Raw genomic sequence first — 15741 nt, forward strand, 5'->3', positions numbered from 1 at the left:
AAATTACTACTAGTTCCAGCATTTGCAAGCTAGTTGGCTTATTACTTTATTAGCCAATCATTTTGTGATATTGATCAAACGTCTTTATTTTAACTGGATTTATTACGACAAATACTTCCGTGATATATATGAGTCTATCTATATAAAATTTGTATTTTGTTTTCACAGATATTACTGGTCTAGATGTCATCTTTGGTCCGATTGGGACAGTAGGGACTACCGAAACTAGGAGTAGAGCGGACTACTATACTATCTCCGGCCCGGCCCACTTATCGGCCCCACTGACATGAAAGGCCCACGCTCCCTGGCGGTGGCGGGCACGGGCGCACGGCGGAAGACGCGGGCGAGTCGGGCGAAACCCGCGCGCAGCCGGCCGATGAGCCCCGGCTGCATGCGCCTGCAGGCGCAGCAGAGGCTTCCGGGATTTCCATAGCACGCCGCCGCACCGCGCACAGCAGTGAGCATCACCCACGAGAACCACCACGACCGAGGAGGAAGAGATAGATAGAGGGGGGAGGAGGCCGAGTATGCACCGGTCGTCGAGCTACTACCTGCACCAGTCGTCGTCGTCGGCCGCGTCGCCGTCGCCGGCGGCCGGCGCGGCGGCGTCGGGGCCGAGCGGCGCGGCGGGGGCGATGGACGTGGGCCACCTGCCGACGTACGACCCGATGTCGGACGCGGCCAAGAAGGAGGCCCTGGACGCCTCGCGCGCCAACCTCGCCCACACCCTCGTCCACCTCAACCCCGTCGTCGTGCTCCTCTGCGGCCGTCGCCTCTGGTCGTTCTCCAACGCCGCCGTCCCCGGTAAAGCTTCCTCATACCACAGTGTATGTTAGCACAGGTACAGGGGGCCCACATTGGCCCACGTTGGCCCACTGTTTAGGCAGCTGGAGTCCTTTTTCGAATCATCGCGTGCAAACAGAGTTCAGACGTTAGTACTGTTCGAGTCTTTGTCCGTCCTTCCCTACCCGCCTACAACCCCATCTACCGGCACTGCTACAGCTTCCAGTGACCGGCGAGGCCAGCCAATAAGCTGTCAATGCAGGCAAAGCTGACAGTCAAAAAAGAAAAAAAAAACTTATTTTGAGAGGCCCCTTATTTTCTTAAATAAGTTAGATGCTCATCTTAATAAACTTAAACACAAGAAAGAAAGAAAAAGTAAAAAACACATGTTCCATCAGGTTTGGACAAATCTAGTTGAAAAAGATAGGAACTCCACAGCTCCAAATCATCGGTTTATGAGCTGACTTTTACAAAATGAAACCAATTACGATGTTGCCAAGGCTTTCACGTACGTGTAAAGGTAGATTAACCATATCGTTCACCAACAAAAAAAAAAGCGTGTTTTTGGTATCTAGCGCAAGTTATCCTGCCAATACATATTATATGTACAAGAAAAGTGATCACTAAATGTTAATATTGATTAGATATCATTTCACTCTAGCCTATCCACGTTGGCAGATGACAATATGACAAATTCAGTAGAAACAAATTTGACTTGGTAGAAGCTTTCACCCGTGTAAAGGTAGCTAACCATAATGTTCTCACTCATGTATAATGAGAACAATGATTAAAAAAGACACTTTTTTCCAGTATCTAGCAGTGAAGATTATCCTATCAGTACACTTGATATATCCAAGAAAACAAATCACTAAATGTTGGAACTGACTAGATACCATGTCATCTCTGCCTGATCTAGCTAATAATTTGTTTAGCAAAGGCCAAAATTTTTCTTGAATTACACGATCCATATGTGTATAAATAGGACCTAGAACAATACATAAACCATCTTCCATACCATTCAAACTAAGTATAGCATAAAAAGGCTACACACACTACAAATTCTAAGTAGCAATGGCAGCTAAGATATTTGCCCTTCTCGCTCTCCTTGCTCTTTGGGCTAGTGCCGCTACCGCGGTCGCTATTCCGCGGTTTTATTCTCCATTTGGTGTTCCTAACGTAGCCACTATTCCACAGTTCTTCCCACAAGTGACCGTTGCGGACTCCGCATACTCGTTCGTGCAATCCTACAGGCAACAAGAAGCTTTTGTGGGAGGCATTTCACCCTTATCGGCTGTGATATCGCAACATCCATTGGCCATCTCACAGTTTCCATACCTATACAACCAACTTGCCGTCCCACAGTTGCCATACCTATACAACCAAATCGCCATTCCACAGCTACCGTACATATTCAACCAGCTACCTCACCTATACAACCAATTTGCCATCTCACAGGTGCCATACCTATACAACCAATTGGCCATCCCACAGCTGTCAAACTTATACAACCAACTTGCTTTTACGAACCCCACGGCCTTCTTGCCATTCAACCAACTGGCTGTGAGGAACCCCGCTGCATTCTGGCAACAACCAATCATTGGTGGTGCTTTCTTTAACCAATTGGCTGTGAGGAACACTGCTGCATTCTGGCAACAACCCATCATTGGTGGTGCCTTCTTTTAGCTTAACTATGAGTTGTATTTCAATAATAAAGTTTGCATGCTGATGCATGTGGTTTAATGGAAATAAAGGAAAGAATTGATTATGATATTAGCATCCGATCTATATCCAAGTGTTTTATCATTGTCTCAGTCCTACAATCAAGCACCTTAAACGCTAAATCACACGCACATAAATATACTTGAAAATTATATATTAGCCCATATATATATATATATATATATATATATATATATATCATGAGGCGGGTAGGCAACTCCGAATATGCAGTTGCATCCAAAATATGTGACCATCTCCGCATGGCGTCTAGCCTTAGGAATTCGATATATACATCATTATTATAGGCCTCTCTTACAGTGAAAAATGGATTAGCAATTCTCATGGAACTACACTTCAAACTGGTAGTCATAGTGACAGGAGCATGCCTAAAGAGCTGGCCAGGCTTTGCCTATTTTTTCTTCTAGTGTAATAAGTTGAACACACTTAAGCAAGCTAAGCATAGCTCGGTTGGTGTGGCTCCCAGTTGAGGAGCGCATCCGCCCGGGCTCAAACCCGGCTGCGTGCATACTGGGGCGCGGCCCCTCTGCGGCGCATCCCAGGCCACCACGGTAGCACCGGTGGACCCCTCTGTTAGCCTTTCCTAATGAAAAGAAAACGTTGAACACACTTAAGTACACACACACCTCATCCACCCACGCATAAGTAGTCATTTATATTTTATTTGAAAACACGATAATCCCCTTTTACACGTATTGAGGGATTGTGGTAGAAATGATTTCATTTTCTACTCCAACCAATATAGATTGGGGCACAATATAATGGCTTTATCCAAATAGACCCTTTGCAAGCCACTGTGTTTTTTTAACACAAGCAGGCTCACGCCTTCTATTTAACCTGTGACTCGAGCTGTCCGGGTCCCGGCTAGCTGAGGCTTAAACAAGCCAGCTCGTGCGCAACCAGACGCTGGGGTGTGACAGATGAACATGCACAAAATTCAACCTAATTTGTCTCCCGTGTGTCTATATATATATATATAATTCATTTTACACGCGTTTGTAGCTACTCCTACATATATATCTCATGATATAGGACGTATCTGACCCAACGAGAGGTATGTACGAGGTGTATGTGATCATAATAGACCATCTGTGATGGTATATATATATATATCATACATGGAGTATATGGACATATTAGACCAAGCTTGTAATAATATGCTGATCGATGATCATATCATACATATTAGGAATTAGCAAATACTTCTGCAGAATTTGGTGTTGTCCTTTTGAAAGGAAATTATACAAATGCTGCCATTCCAGCTTTGGATAGAACCTAATTCCGCCATTCCAGCTTTGGATGGAACCTAATCACTTGGAAAATTCAGACTCTTTCAAAGTATTTAATTAGAGGTAGTGATTGGAAATATATAATAACTATTTTCTCGATATCCTCAATATTTGTGTATTATGAAATGTTTTCTTTCAAGGCCATGGACAAACATAGTGGAATAAAGAGAGTTGTACTTCACTCTGTGCCGTCCATTAGCTTGGGTAGGGTGAGCGACCCCCCACAGCCCCATGCAAGCTCCCCACCCACCCACCCACCCTAAAACCACACACACATTACACTTTGCGGTCAAGCCTATTGATCTCTATAATTTTAGGTTAATTAGGGCACGGGACATTAACATTGGCCATCCATTGCTCACCCCTGCTGAAAACAGCAAGTCTCATGCATCCCATGCCAAGATTAGCTAGATAGTACTACGAGTGGTAATACTAAGCTATAGTAGTAGTAGTACTAAGCATTTTTTTCACAAGCTGGATCATCATTACCTGTTCGATCTGGACAATATGTAAATCATTGAATATAGATCCACTCTTCACAAACCACAACTCATCTAGATTTGTTTATTATTACCAACCACGTACAAAATTAGTTCTATTCTGAGTGGTAAACATACAATTATATTTGACAAAAATACGTCAACATGTGACGATATTCAACTTTTTTACATGAAACTTAGATTTATCTCACTGATACATGTGACCAGAACTGGGTGTCCTGGTAGAGAAAGGGGACGGGCACACGATGGTCGCGCATGTCACGATGATGCCACAAAACAGTGGAGCTATATCGAGCTGGGAAGGATCAGGGAAGCTGACCGCAGCGTTGGATTCGGATCCAATAGACAAGGCTCATGGAACAAAGAGGAGGGTGTTGAGAAGTGAAATGTAGCGAGGCAACAACTTGACCATGTCATCGAGGGATGGTCTGTAATTGTTGATAGATGTGTCCTCATGTTAGTTAGTGACCTGGTGGCGTCAATAACAGTCCGAAGCTATTTAGTCTCATCTATTGTTTTTTCTTGGTTTTATTATCTCCGCGGGTAGTATTGTATAAGTTAATGTACACATACTATGTAAATAAGTTTTTTTTTAAAAAAGATGATACTTCTTGTCATGTAATTACAGCTCTATCCTTTCTAGGCTTGTGGGCTCCATTAGCATCAATTCTAAATCCAAATGCCGTTGTCGTCCTTCGTGTATCGGTCATACGAGCTGAACATCCAGCTGCTAGGAAATGACACCACTCTCAAAATCTTGGTGTCGACATGAACCGTGAACAATGGTTGCTGCTGTGACTACAAACTTCTCAATTCCCACACCATGCGGTATGATTGTGACTGAACCAGGTGCCTTCTGCCTTTGAAGTAATTTATGTGAACTAGATTGGCATTTGAGGTCATGATTCTTGGCTTTACGAGTTGTTGATCCTGGTTTGACTTCTCAGTTCCGGCTGGTACCGATGGGTTTCTGGTCAAATAAGTTCATTTACCTTGAGTATACGTGTTTCATTTTCAATTTTGTTTTTGAGGTAATCATAAAAGTGAAAACAAGACGGCATCTTTTAACTATTCCCATTCATTTCCACCGCAACCACATACATACCACAAAGTGTATGTTAGCTCATGGGCCCACATCGATCCACCATCTCCTTTTGGCTACTTGAGTGATGATCGAATCATCGGGCAAGTAGATATGGGTGCTCTTTGTTCCTCCCAACCTGTCTACCACACTTTTGCCCACAATACTCTCAGCTTTCAATAACCAGTGAGGCTAGCAAAGTATAGCCAAACAACGAAAGTTTCTAACAAAAAAACATGTTGTCATTTAGAGAGTTCTGATTATGTTAAACAAGGTGCAGTCACATTTAAACTTAAACAAAAAAGCAAAATAAATAACGTATGATTAAGATATATTACCTAATATATCTAAAGTTTTGGACAAACTTGTTAAGAAAATTTTCAAATCCACATTGACAAATTATGAGCTAATATTTTATAAAGTAAAACAATTTTGATGTGGTCAGTGCTTTTTTTACAGGTACTAACCATGCATATTGGTCCCTCATGTATCTTGGAAACACCACCAACAAAAAGGTCACATTTTTCGGTATGTAGTGTAGATTATCGTGCCAATACATTTCATATGTCCAACAGAAACACACTAAATGTTAAAACTGACTAGATAACATATCACTCTTGGTTATCCATTTTGGAAAATGATAACAGTATAAACTTGGTATTATAAAGTAGAAACTAATTTGAAGTGGTTGAAGCATTCGCATGTGCAAAGGTAGACTAACCGTGCTGCTCTCACCCATGTATCATGAAAACAACGATAGTAAAGGCACTTTGAAAGTATTTGTGCAGGATATTTTGCCAATACATTTGATATTACCAAGAAAAGGAATCACTAAATGTTAAAAATGACTAGATACCATGTCATCTAGATCTAGCTTATCCAGCCAAAAATTTGTTTAGCAAAAGCCAAAATCTAGCATGAACTACACTATTCATATGTGTATAAATAGGGCCCAAGTCAAGAGATATTCGATCACCTACAATATTAGACCCAATATAACCTAAGTGAAACACACTACCCAACTCTCAGAAACCATGGCAGCCAAGATATTTGCTCTTCTTGCTCTTCTTGCTCTTTCTGTTAGTGCTGCTACTGCGGTTGTTATTCCACAGTACTCTTCTCCGTTCAGTGCTGCTACCATAGCTAGTATTCCGCAGTTCTTCCCATCAGTTGGAGCTTTTGGATTAGCACAATCTATTGCGCAGTCCTACAGGCAACAATATGCATTTGCAGCAGGCATTCCATCCCTGTCGCCCTTGACGTTCCAACAGTCATTTGCCATTCCGCAGCTGCCATACCTGTACAACCAATTGGCCATCCCACAATTGCCATACCTATACAATCAACTGGCCATCTCACAGCTGCCATATCTGTACAACCAACTGACCATCTCACAGCTATCATACTTCTACAACCAACGTGCCATCTCTCAGTTGCCATATCTGTACAACCAACTTGCCATCTCGCAACTACCATACATGTACAACCAGCTAGCTATCGCAAATCCCACAAACTTCATGCCATTCAACCAATTGGCTGTGAGGAGCCCCGCTACATTCTGGCAACAACCCTTCGTTGGTAGTTCCTGCTTTTAGGTTAAACATGAGTTGTAGTTTGATAATAAAGTCTACATGCTGACGCATGTGACTGGAAATAAGGGAAGTGTTGATTAATATATTGACATCCATTCTATGTCCAAGTATGTTTCATAATTATCTCCCATACAACCATTAACCTTAAACTCTAAATCATACCTACAGTGATATACTCAATAAGTGCACGGGGCATGTAAGCAAGTGCGAACATTTAGGCTTCGTTACATCCCAAATATGATGGCCAATTATAAACATGGTTTCCAAGGTTTAGGAATTCAAGATGTATAGACATCACCGCCATAATGAGATAACTATTGTAAGCCTCTATCTATCCTCTCTAGCCTTCTAAACTTCGTTAACATCTAGTACACTAAATCCAAATGTCATAGGTTGTCCATCTGTAGTGTGAACTTAACCTCAGGTTGCTAGGGAATAATATGAGCCCAATCTCAAAATCTTGGTGTCACATTAAACCTTCCTTTGATGTCAAATCCTTAAAAAAAGTTCCAAATATCCGTTCCTCCCTTCAGCCTCCAACGGTGCAGGTGCAGCTCCACCATGCTGTTATATACCTACCACATTGCCACTCGCCCCCTCGGTGAACTATCGATAAGGTGACCGTTGGTCCATGGTCCTGGACTGGTTGCTACGTGCCACCTAATGCTAGTGAACAATCCTACAGTGGCTTCAAATGTGTCTTTAGTTAATTAAAATATAGTCCAATACTACTATCTTCCATGCCATGCCGGCTTGATGTGTGTGTCTGATTCCATGGGAACGTCTCAAATTGCTGTGTGCTATTTGCGAGGCTATGAACTATGTTGCGTCAGTTTTGTCACGCCATTGATGCTTCTACTGTGGAGGTTAGGGCCATGGAATGCAGTTGTTGTCTTATTCCTGATATAATATCTATATTTCTCTTGTGGCTACAAAACCCCAGCCACCCTCGTATTGTATGTGATGTATCCCCTCCGCTATATATTTATGATTTTTTATTGGAACTTTCATTCCATTAATAAAAAGAACCAGATGCTAGATCACTGGCCACCAGGTTATTCATACAATTTGGAATATTATCAGCAAAGTAAGCAGTACTCAGGACATCTTGCAATCCCAGGTTGGGTGGCATTGGATTGGTCAACTTCAACATGAAAGATGTAGCGTGCTGATGCTGGTAGAGGGGTTGATGGCTTGTGAGGTCGAACGGGGTGAAATAATGTGGGGAGAGAGAGAGAGAGAGAGAGAGAGAGAGAGAGAGAGAGATAACCATAAAAAAATAAATTGACCATGTAAGAGAGATATTAAGAATAAATTTTTGGTAGTCTTTTGGAGAAAAAGATTGAAAAGGGCACTATCAAAAACTGCCCACGGTTTGAATTATCTTTGTTATGTGTTGTGTGCTTGTGACTAACTTGGTGTCTTCATGCCTTTGAAGTAATTTACATGATTGGGGTTGTCATTTGAAGCCATGATTCTTGGCTCTATAAGTCGATGTTTCTTTTTCTATTTGTTTCCCAATTAATGTAATGTGTATTTCCGCTTGAATTAGTTTATTTTTGTTATACCATGGCCGTGCCTATTTTTGAAACAACATATGAAGTTTAAACAGTAGAGGTTTTGTTCCGAACTTCCGTTCATTTTCACCCGAGTATCCTTAGTTTATGCCCGGATTTTGTTTAAGGCTCCAAATTTAGAGGGAAATCGCGCTCTTGAATCGGTTTGCCAGAACCAAAATTTTGGCCAGCCAGAGCCGTCCAAGTTCTTTTTTTTTTGTTTCAAAAATAGCCGTCCAAGTTCTTACCCGGTCAACCGGAGTGCAGTAGAGAAAATGGGCTAAATCTTTTCAAAACATGGCCAAAATTTCAGGACATGTCTAAAATTTTGTCTTTGGGAAACCATCGCCTAAAACCAAATACACCCTATTTGTCAAGAACGACATATAGAGGGGGGGGGGGGGGATCGGATCCAATGTGTTTATTGTGTTATTTATTCCAGATTCATATTGTTTAGACCAATGTTCTCATTAAATATGGGTAATATAATCAGTTTTTAGTGTTGCCGGTTACGACTAGCACGAGCACTGAGGTTTTGGGGCGGTTGCGGGGAGCGGAACTGCGGAACCGACTCCGCCTCCGCCTCCTTTCGAACTGGAATCCTCCGCTGGTGTGCCGCCGCCGCGATTCGCCGGAATCGCCAGAACCGACCTGCGGGTACATCTTCTCGACGTTTGGTGTATCTTCTCTTGTCGATTCCGCTTCTTCTTTTTCTAATCGCCTCGTTTTCGGATCCGTTTCGAGTCGACATCCTTTCCATACACAAGAGGCGACTAGGGATCGAAGTCGCCCTAGAACTCGGCCTCCGATCCGGGACGGTGTTGGGTCCCGCCGAATCGGCGAGCTATATATCTCCACCGATCGAGGCGGTTCGGCACTTCGGCTGCTTGGGGATTTCTCACGCATTGGTGGGAGGACGAGTCCAAGAACCAGCCAAGAAGTGGGGAGCGAATTGAAGGAGAGGAAGAGAGGGTGCGCGGCGGCGGCGGCGGCGGCGGCGAGCGATGAGGATCAGGAAAGGGAGCCAGGTGGAGGTGTGGACGCAGGAGGCGGGGTCGCCGGTGGGCGCGTGGCGCGTCGGGGAGGTCATGTGGGGCAACGGCCACTCGTACACCCTGCGGTGGCACGACGGCGGCGAGGTGTCCGGCCGCATCTCGAGGAAGTCGGTCCGGCCGCGTCCGCCCCCCGCCCCGGTGTCGCGGGACCTGGACGCCGGGAACATGGTCGAGGTGTTCGACGATGACGACTGCCTGTGGAAGTGCGCAGAGGTCCGGGGCCCCGCCGTCGGCGGCGACCGCCGGTTCGACGTCAAGATCGTCGGCGCGGCCAAGGTCCTGACGGTCCCGCCGCAAAGGCTCCGCATCCGGCAGGTTCTCAGGGACGACGACGTCTGGGTCGCGCTCCACAAGGTAAGGCCATCGCCATCGCCGGTTCCTCCTCCACGCGCGCGCAATAGATTGCATTACATCTGCAGAGCTACTTTCCTGACACCTCGCCGTGGGTCTTTGCTTCAGGATAACCAGATCGCCGTCCCGAGCACGATGCCGTTTCACGCCAATGGTGGAAGCGTTGGCGTGGGCACCGGCAGGGGCAAAGGCTGCTACAAACCCATGTTGCCAGGCTCCACACCGCTGTTGCAGAAGAGGAGCTTCGGCCTGTTGGGTTCTAAGACAGTAGCCAATGGCAAGAGATTTGAGGGCACCACCAAGAGGCTTTGTGCCAAGGAAGAGCCCAGATATGAAGCAGAAGTGATTGTCCCAAACGTGTGCCTGAACAAGCAGGTTGATATGTGCAGCCAAGATTGTGATGTGGTTAGCGCAGGCAGTAATTCCGATGACGACCACCTCCAGCAGCAGCAGGAGAACGAGGTGGACGTGGCAGAAAGCGATAGTGAGTCGAACTCATCCTCGGATGACAGCAGCAGTAGCAGCGACAGCAGAACCAGGAGCATGGAAGCCGGTGAGGATTGCAAGGCAGCTCGTGCAAGCGGGCCTTGTAACGATCAGAAGGCGGGTCAGCTGCAACCCAGCGAGAAAGAACATTGCGACAGCGTTGCTGAATCACGTGAGATTATCAAACGTGAGAGCGAGACCCTGAACGATCAGAAGGCGACGGTGCAGGAACACATCCACCGTCTGGAGCTGGAGGCCTACAGTACTCTGATGAAGGCGTTCCATGCATGCGGCAATGCGCTGAGCTGGGAGAAGGTGGAGCTGCTCAGTGACCTCCGTACGCATCTCCACATCACAAACGACGACCACCTGCAGGTGCTCAACGTGATCTTGAACCGCAAGGGGAGATTTGCAGGTTCTCAATTCTGAATACTTGTAGGATCACTATGCATCTTCACTCCCATCTTGTTTTTCTGTTTCAGTGGTTACATGTTTCTACCTGCTTGACAAAATGAAAGAATAGATTAATTCGGTCGTTGTACTGAAATGAGTGATTTTGCGGCCCAATTTGTTGGTGCATATTGATAATTTGTTTCAATTCTGTTTTGGATTCTGGAAATATTTTGGTTCATGTGCTTGAGCATGGTAAAGTATAAAGATGATACTAGTAGTTTGCCAGATCTTTTCTGAAAAGCAAATTTCTAATATGAGCTGAGAAATGCCTGCAAATAAAAAAAGGAGATCCACTAGTGCTACACTTAATTTGATGTATATACATCACATATGACTGCTAGAAATGTTATTACGATGTCTTAGCAAATTTGTTTAAGGTTAAGAATTAAGATTGACAACATTTTTCAATCACTGAACATAACACTTCTTACTGTTTGGAAGACAAGGATGTATCCATGATTATAATCCTTGCAGATTTTGATCCAAAACCATCTCTATGAAGACGCCCAGTTAGCTAGTTATCTAGCAGTGCGTTTGCTCAGCCAGACTCGAACCTACGTCAGAAGGTCCCCCCGAAGAAATAGTTAGCTATAAACACAAGCAAAAGTTAGACTTGAACCCAAGTGAAAAGATTTAACCCAAAAAAAAAACTAGTAGCATCAGTCAGACTTGAGTCCAAGTGACAATGTTCACCATAATAAATCTAATCGATTGAGCTATGCCCGTAAACCTGCACCTGCAACGAATGTGATTCCAAGATATATCGTTCATTTGTATCGATTGACCGTACCACATCTCATTCAGAATGAATTTAAACTTAGCTACAGTCACTGCATTAACTTTGGATGGGTCAACCAAACCAAATCAACTTGACAGGAAAGAAAAATGGACATCAGGGGCGCCGGTGGATATAACTTTAGAGTTACAGGAAAAACAGACGCTCTATTCAACAACCAAATCATTTCCATGGCTAAATGAGGCGAGTTCATCGCATCTACTGGAATCTAACCGTGTGTTTGGTTGGGAAGCGGATCGGAACAGAGCCGCTCCGCTCCCCTTTTCCACGTGTTTGGTTGCAACTGACTAGGAGCGGAGCGGCTCGAGACGCGAATATTCCCGCGAGATGCGGAATGGGACCGCTCGCCCAAATCGACCGGACGCGAGCGCTTCCATTCCTACGTTCGCCCGACCGCCCCCCCCCCCCCCGGCGGGGCGCCGCTGCCAGACAGAGACCCGCCCCGCCGGAGCGCAGGAGCCCGGAGGATGCCCCCCCCCCCCCCCCCCGCGCAGCCCGCCCTGGAGGAGGATGCCCGGCGGTGCCCAGGCGCGGGCGGAGCAGAGCCCAGGCGTTGGCCGGTGGAATGGCTCTGCTCTACTGCACTCTCCAACCAAACAAAAACAAAAAATAGAGCGGCTTCGTTCTGCCTGCCAAACGCAGAACAGAACGGCTCCATTCTTACAAATTGGAATGGAACCGTTCCATCCAAGTTGGCTCCCCAACCAAACGGACCCTGAAAGATCTACCAAAACACCTTGGTCGCTGAGAAAATTCCATCCTAAAGTACATAGGTTTGCTGATGACACAGAACAAGACTATAAACGGGCGATGATGTAAAGCAACATCTACTACTCGATCAGGTCGTCGTCGTCATCTGGCAGTGGTTGGGCTGCAGCAGCAATAAGCTCCGCTTCATGCCTGCAAAAACCAAGCGGTCAGAAAATTGAGCAGCAAGGAAGGTGGCGTAAGTTATGGTTTCCATGGTACTCTGTAGGACACTTACTGCTGCTGGGCGACCAAGTCAATTGTGACATCTGGAGGAAGGAGAGCAGGGCTTTCAACAAAGTGGAGATTGGCATCACTGACACAAGAAAAGATAGGTCGGTTTACCCACGTCCAGTAAATAGATTGCTGAAGAACAACAAGGTAGAAACCGAGACTCACCCAGCAAGCTTCTTGGCAAGGTACAAGAAAGGCTTCTCAAAGTTGTAGTTGCTCTTAGCTGAGACCTCGTAGTACTGCAGGCTCTTCTTCCTGTGGAAAGTCACCTGCTTTGCCTTGACCTGCCTGTTCTTCACATCCACCTTGTTCCCACAAAGCACAATTGGGATGTTTTCACAGACCCTGTATCAAGAATTTTTAGTATGTTAGTATGTTAACACTAGATTAGGTGTCTAAACCATTTATTAAGTCAGGCTCTTTATCTATACCTGCATAAATCACGGTGCCAGGTTGGGACGTTCTTGTAAGTCAGCCGTGAAGTTACATCAAACATAATGATTCCACACTGTCCGTGGATGCTGCAAAAAAATAAATTTACAGTTATTACAACTAGAATGAATTTCCGAGTTGTCTTATGCAGCATAGTACAGTAACGTGCTGAAGCACAACATACAAGTCAGATTGCAGCTGACGAGTTACAAGATATGGCGCGTACACACAAGATATATAAGGAACAGCACATATGACTAGAAATCCTCAAAGCAATCATGTCCAGCACACTAAACTATATGTTAAAACTGAAGGAAACAAATAATAAATTACAAAGTAAATTAAGTAATATCCAACTAAAAGTATCATATATCATTGAAACAAAACTCAGAACCAATATTACCTTACAACACAAAGAAGGCCCTAAAGGTACAAAGTTGAACTGAAGAAAAAGGTAAGAAGATACCAGTGCTTGTCATACGTAGTAAAAAAACATGGTTATTTCTACCACGAAGAATTATTATTATTGTGTACCAAAAGTGTCAATACAATGCCATGATCCCCCTCCCCCAAAGCTCGAGTAAATCCGCTAGTTAACCCCCTTTTTTGTGAAGCTAGAAAAAACCATTACTCAGCACCATTTTCTAACTCTGTCACTAATTCAGATTACCTCATAGGTCACACAGTTACTAATTAAAATATGAAGATAAACTAACTTTAAAATTTGTGTCACTAAGTTCTGAGTCAACATTGCTTCTCCACAATACTTACTAGCTAGTATCCATCCCTAAGCCCACCAAACTTCTCCTGCCCTGCTGTGTCCCAGCAGTAGAAGCGGATCTTCCCGCAGTTGGTGTGGAAGTCCAAGGGATGAACCTCAACACCAATGGTGGCTGCAGCAGGCACAATAAACAAAATTCGTTACAGAAGAGATAGGCGTACATAACTACATGCATAATTCGCTAGAAAAGAATATAGGTACTCACGTTCATACTTCTTCTCAAACTCGCCAGTCAGATGCCTCTTCACGAAGGTGGTCTTGCCTACAAGACGCGAAGATGAGGCTTTCAGAATGGAATACAGAAAAGAGAAACAAAAAGAACAGGCATAGGAAACAAGAAAGTTCTCATCCTAAATACTCATGTCCACAAATCTAAATCTAAACTAGCAAAAACGTATTGGTGTGAATGAACCCAATAATCTCTTTATCTCTTTTATTTGATAACGTTATATCAAATCTTCAACGCTTTGAGCCAAAGGTAAAAACAGTTGTCTTCAATTCCTCACGCATTTGCATCCAAACTAAAATAAACGTCCTCGCGAATTCGGATCCAAACTAACCAACAGTCGCACCTCATCCTCGATCGTGGTTTAGGTATTCCGAATCAAAACCACCATGATCGCACTAAGCAGGAGGCAATGCAATCTCACAAGCCACGGAAACTTCTTATCAGAAACAAATCCGGCGACTCACCGGTGCCGCCGTCGCCGACGAGGACGAGCTTGAAGCTGGGGTAGTCCACCGTCTGCTGGTTGGGGAGCGCCTGAAGAAGAAAACAAAGACAACGGTGGAGAGCGTGAGGAAGGGGACGAGGAGGAAATCGCGGCAAAATAGCGGCGGCGGCGAAAGGGGCGATCACCATTGGCGGCGGCCGCTTCCTTGCGTGGGACTGGGAGGAGGAGATGAGGCCGAGGTCGGTTTCGAATGCCTGGTGGGGGTGAGGTGGCGAGATGGTAGGGGAGAAGTGATTTGTTGGAGGGTTTTATGGGCTGCGGCGGTAGACCTAGTGCTAGTTTCTCCGAGTCAGGGGATCCCACGAGATTTCATGGCGATTCCTGTGGGTGCGGACGTGGCGTCCACGCAAGCAATTGCAACGTATCCCCGGGGGAAGAGATCGGTTGGACCGACGACCTTATCAGCACCATCGTCCGCCCATGGATGCAGATATCCTTTTCGCCCACGACGATCGTGGGTTCTTGGGCTCTGATTTCTTCCATCATCCGCGTGCGTTCAGTCATCAGAAATCCGCGGCTCTTGGTGATCTTCAGGTCTAGTTTAGCAGATTGCATGATTCTATCAGAAATCTTGAGCGCTAACTCGTTCCTGCCATCGGTAGCCAGAGTCATATAGCCCTAGCCTAGGTTCGAATCCAAGCGCCAGTGGGTGAAAGTACTAAACTTTAGTACTAGCTCATCTAGACGGGAGTGCTAATGGGGTGGGCTAAATTTTAGCCAAGACTTAGAAATATTAGCATATACATGAATGCTAATATGTGCTAAAGTTTAGCACTCAACCTTAGCTCATCCAAACATGCTTATAGTAAACAAATTGAACAACGAAGAAGGTTGTTCCAGGCAGACAAGCTCCCAGGTTCATGTGAAACTGAAACTCCGAGCTTTGAAACAGAGCGTACCTGCTCGGATGTTCAAGCAGCCTACTGCATGAGATCAGGCTATCACCATTACCAATCTCCTGCCTGAAACTGTGTCAAGAGGCCATGCGTCATATGCGTTTGAGGCACATGCCGCCGCCGTCCTCGTCTGCAGGTACGTAGTAACTAGTAACAGATGCAATCGCATTTTCCTCTCTCGATCGATCCCCGTTTCAATCCCTCTCTGTCGAAGATCCGCTGATCAGAGTCTAGAACA

The 15741-nt window shown here is 45.1% G+C and overlaps 4 protein-coding genes across 4 annotated transcripts; 3 read left to right on the forward strand and 1 right to left on the reverse strand.

The window, feature by feature from the left end:
• The first annotated feature begins 1854 nt into the window (after positions 1 to 1854).
• LOC112892472 (zein-alpha PMS1-like) lies at positions 1855 to 2466 on the forward strand. Its single transcript, XM_025959627.1, has one exon. It carries the CDS (start codon positions 1855 to 1857, stop codon positions 2464 to 2466), a length of 612 nt encoding a protein of 203 aa, XP_025815412.1.
• Positions 2467 to 6424: 3958 nt separating this feature from the next.
• LOC112892473 (zein-alpha 19B1-like) lies at positions 6425 to 6985 on the forward strand. Its single transcript, XM_025959628.1, has one exon. It carries the CDS (start codon positions 6425 to 6427, stop codon positions 6983 to 6985), a length of 561 nt encoding a protein of 186 aa, XP_025815413.1.
• A 2123-nt stretch (positions 6986 to 9108) lies between these two features.
• On the forward strand, positions 9109 to 11031 carry LOC112894692. The gene is made up of 2 exons (XM_025962474.1): positions 9109 to 9947; positions 10053 to 11031. Exons 1-2 carry the CDS (start codon positions 9543 to 9545, stop codon positions 10857 to 10859), a joined length of 1212 nt encoding a protein of 403 aa, XP_025818259.1. The 5' UTR covers positions 9109 to 9542; the 3' UTR covers positions 10860 to 11031.
• Positions 11032 to 12271: 1240 nt separating this feature from the next.
• On the reverse strand, positions 12272 to 15608 carry LOC112893665 (GTP-binding nuclear protein Ran-1). The gene is made up of 8 exons (XM_025961118.1): positions 14733 to 15608; positions 14567 to 14636; positions 14079 to 14135; positions 13868 to 13985; positions 13092 to 13181; positions 12826 to 13005; positions 12665 to 12742; positions 12272 to 12579 (listed from the first exon to the last, which is right to left on the reverse strand). The coding sequence occupies exons 1-8, from the start codon at positions 14733 to 14735 to the stop codon at positions 12510 to 12512; spliced, it is 666 nt and encodes a 221-aa protein (XP_025816903.1). The 5' UTR covers positions 14736 to 15608; the 3' UTR covers positions 12272 to 12509.
• Between the last annotated feature and the right edge of the window lie 133 nt (positions 15609 to 15741).

The sequence above is a fragment of the Panicum hallii genome, chromosome 5 (assembly GCF_002211085.1).
Source record: "Panicum hallii strain FIL2 chromosome 5, PHallii_v3.1, whole genome shotgun sequence".
Taxonomy (NCBI): Eukaryota; Viridiplantae; Streptophyta; class Magnoliopsida; order Poales; family Poaceae; genus Panicum; species Panicum hallii.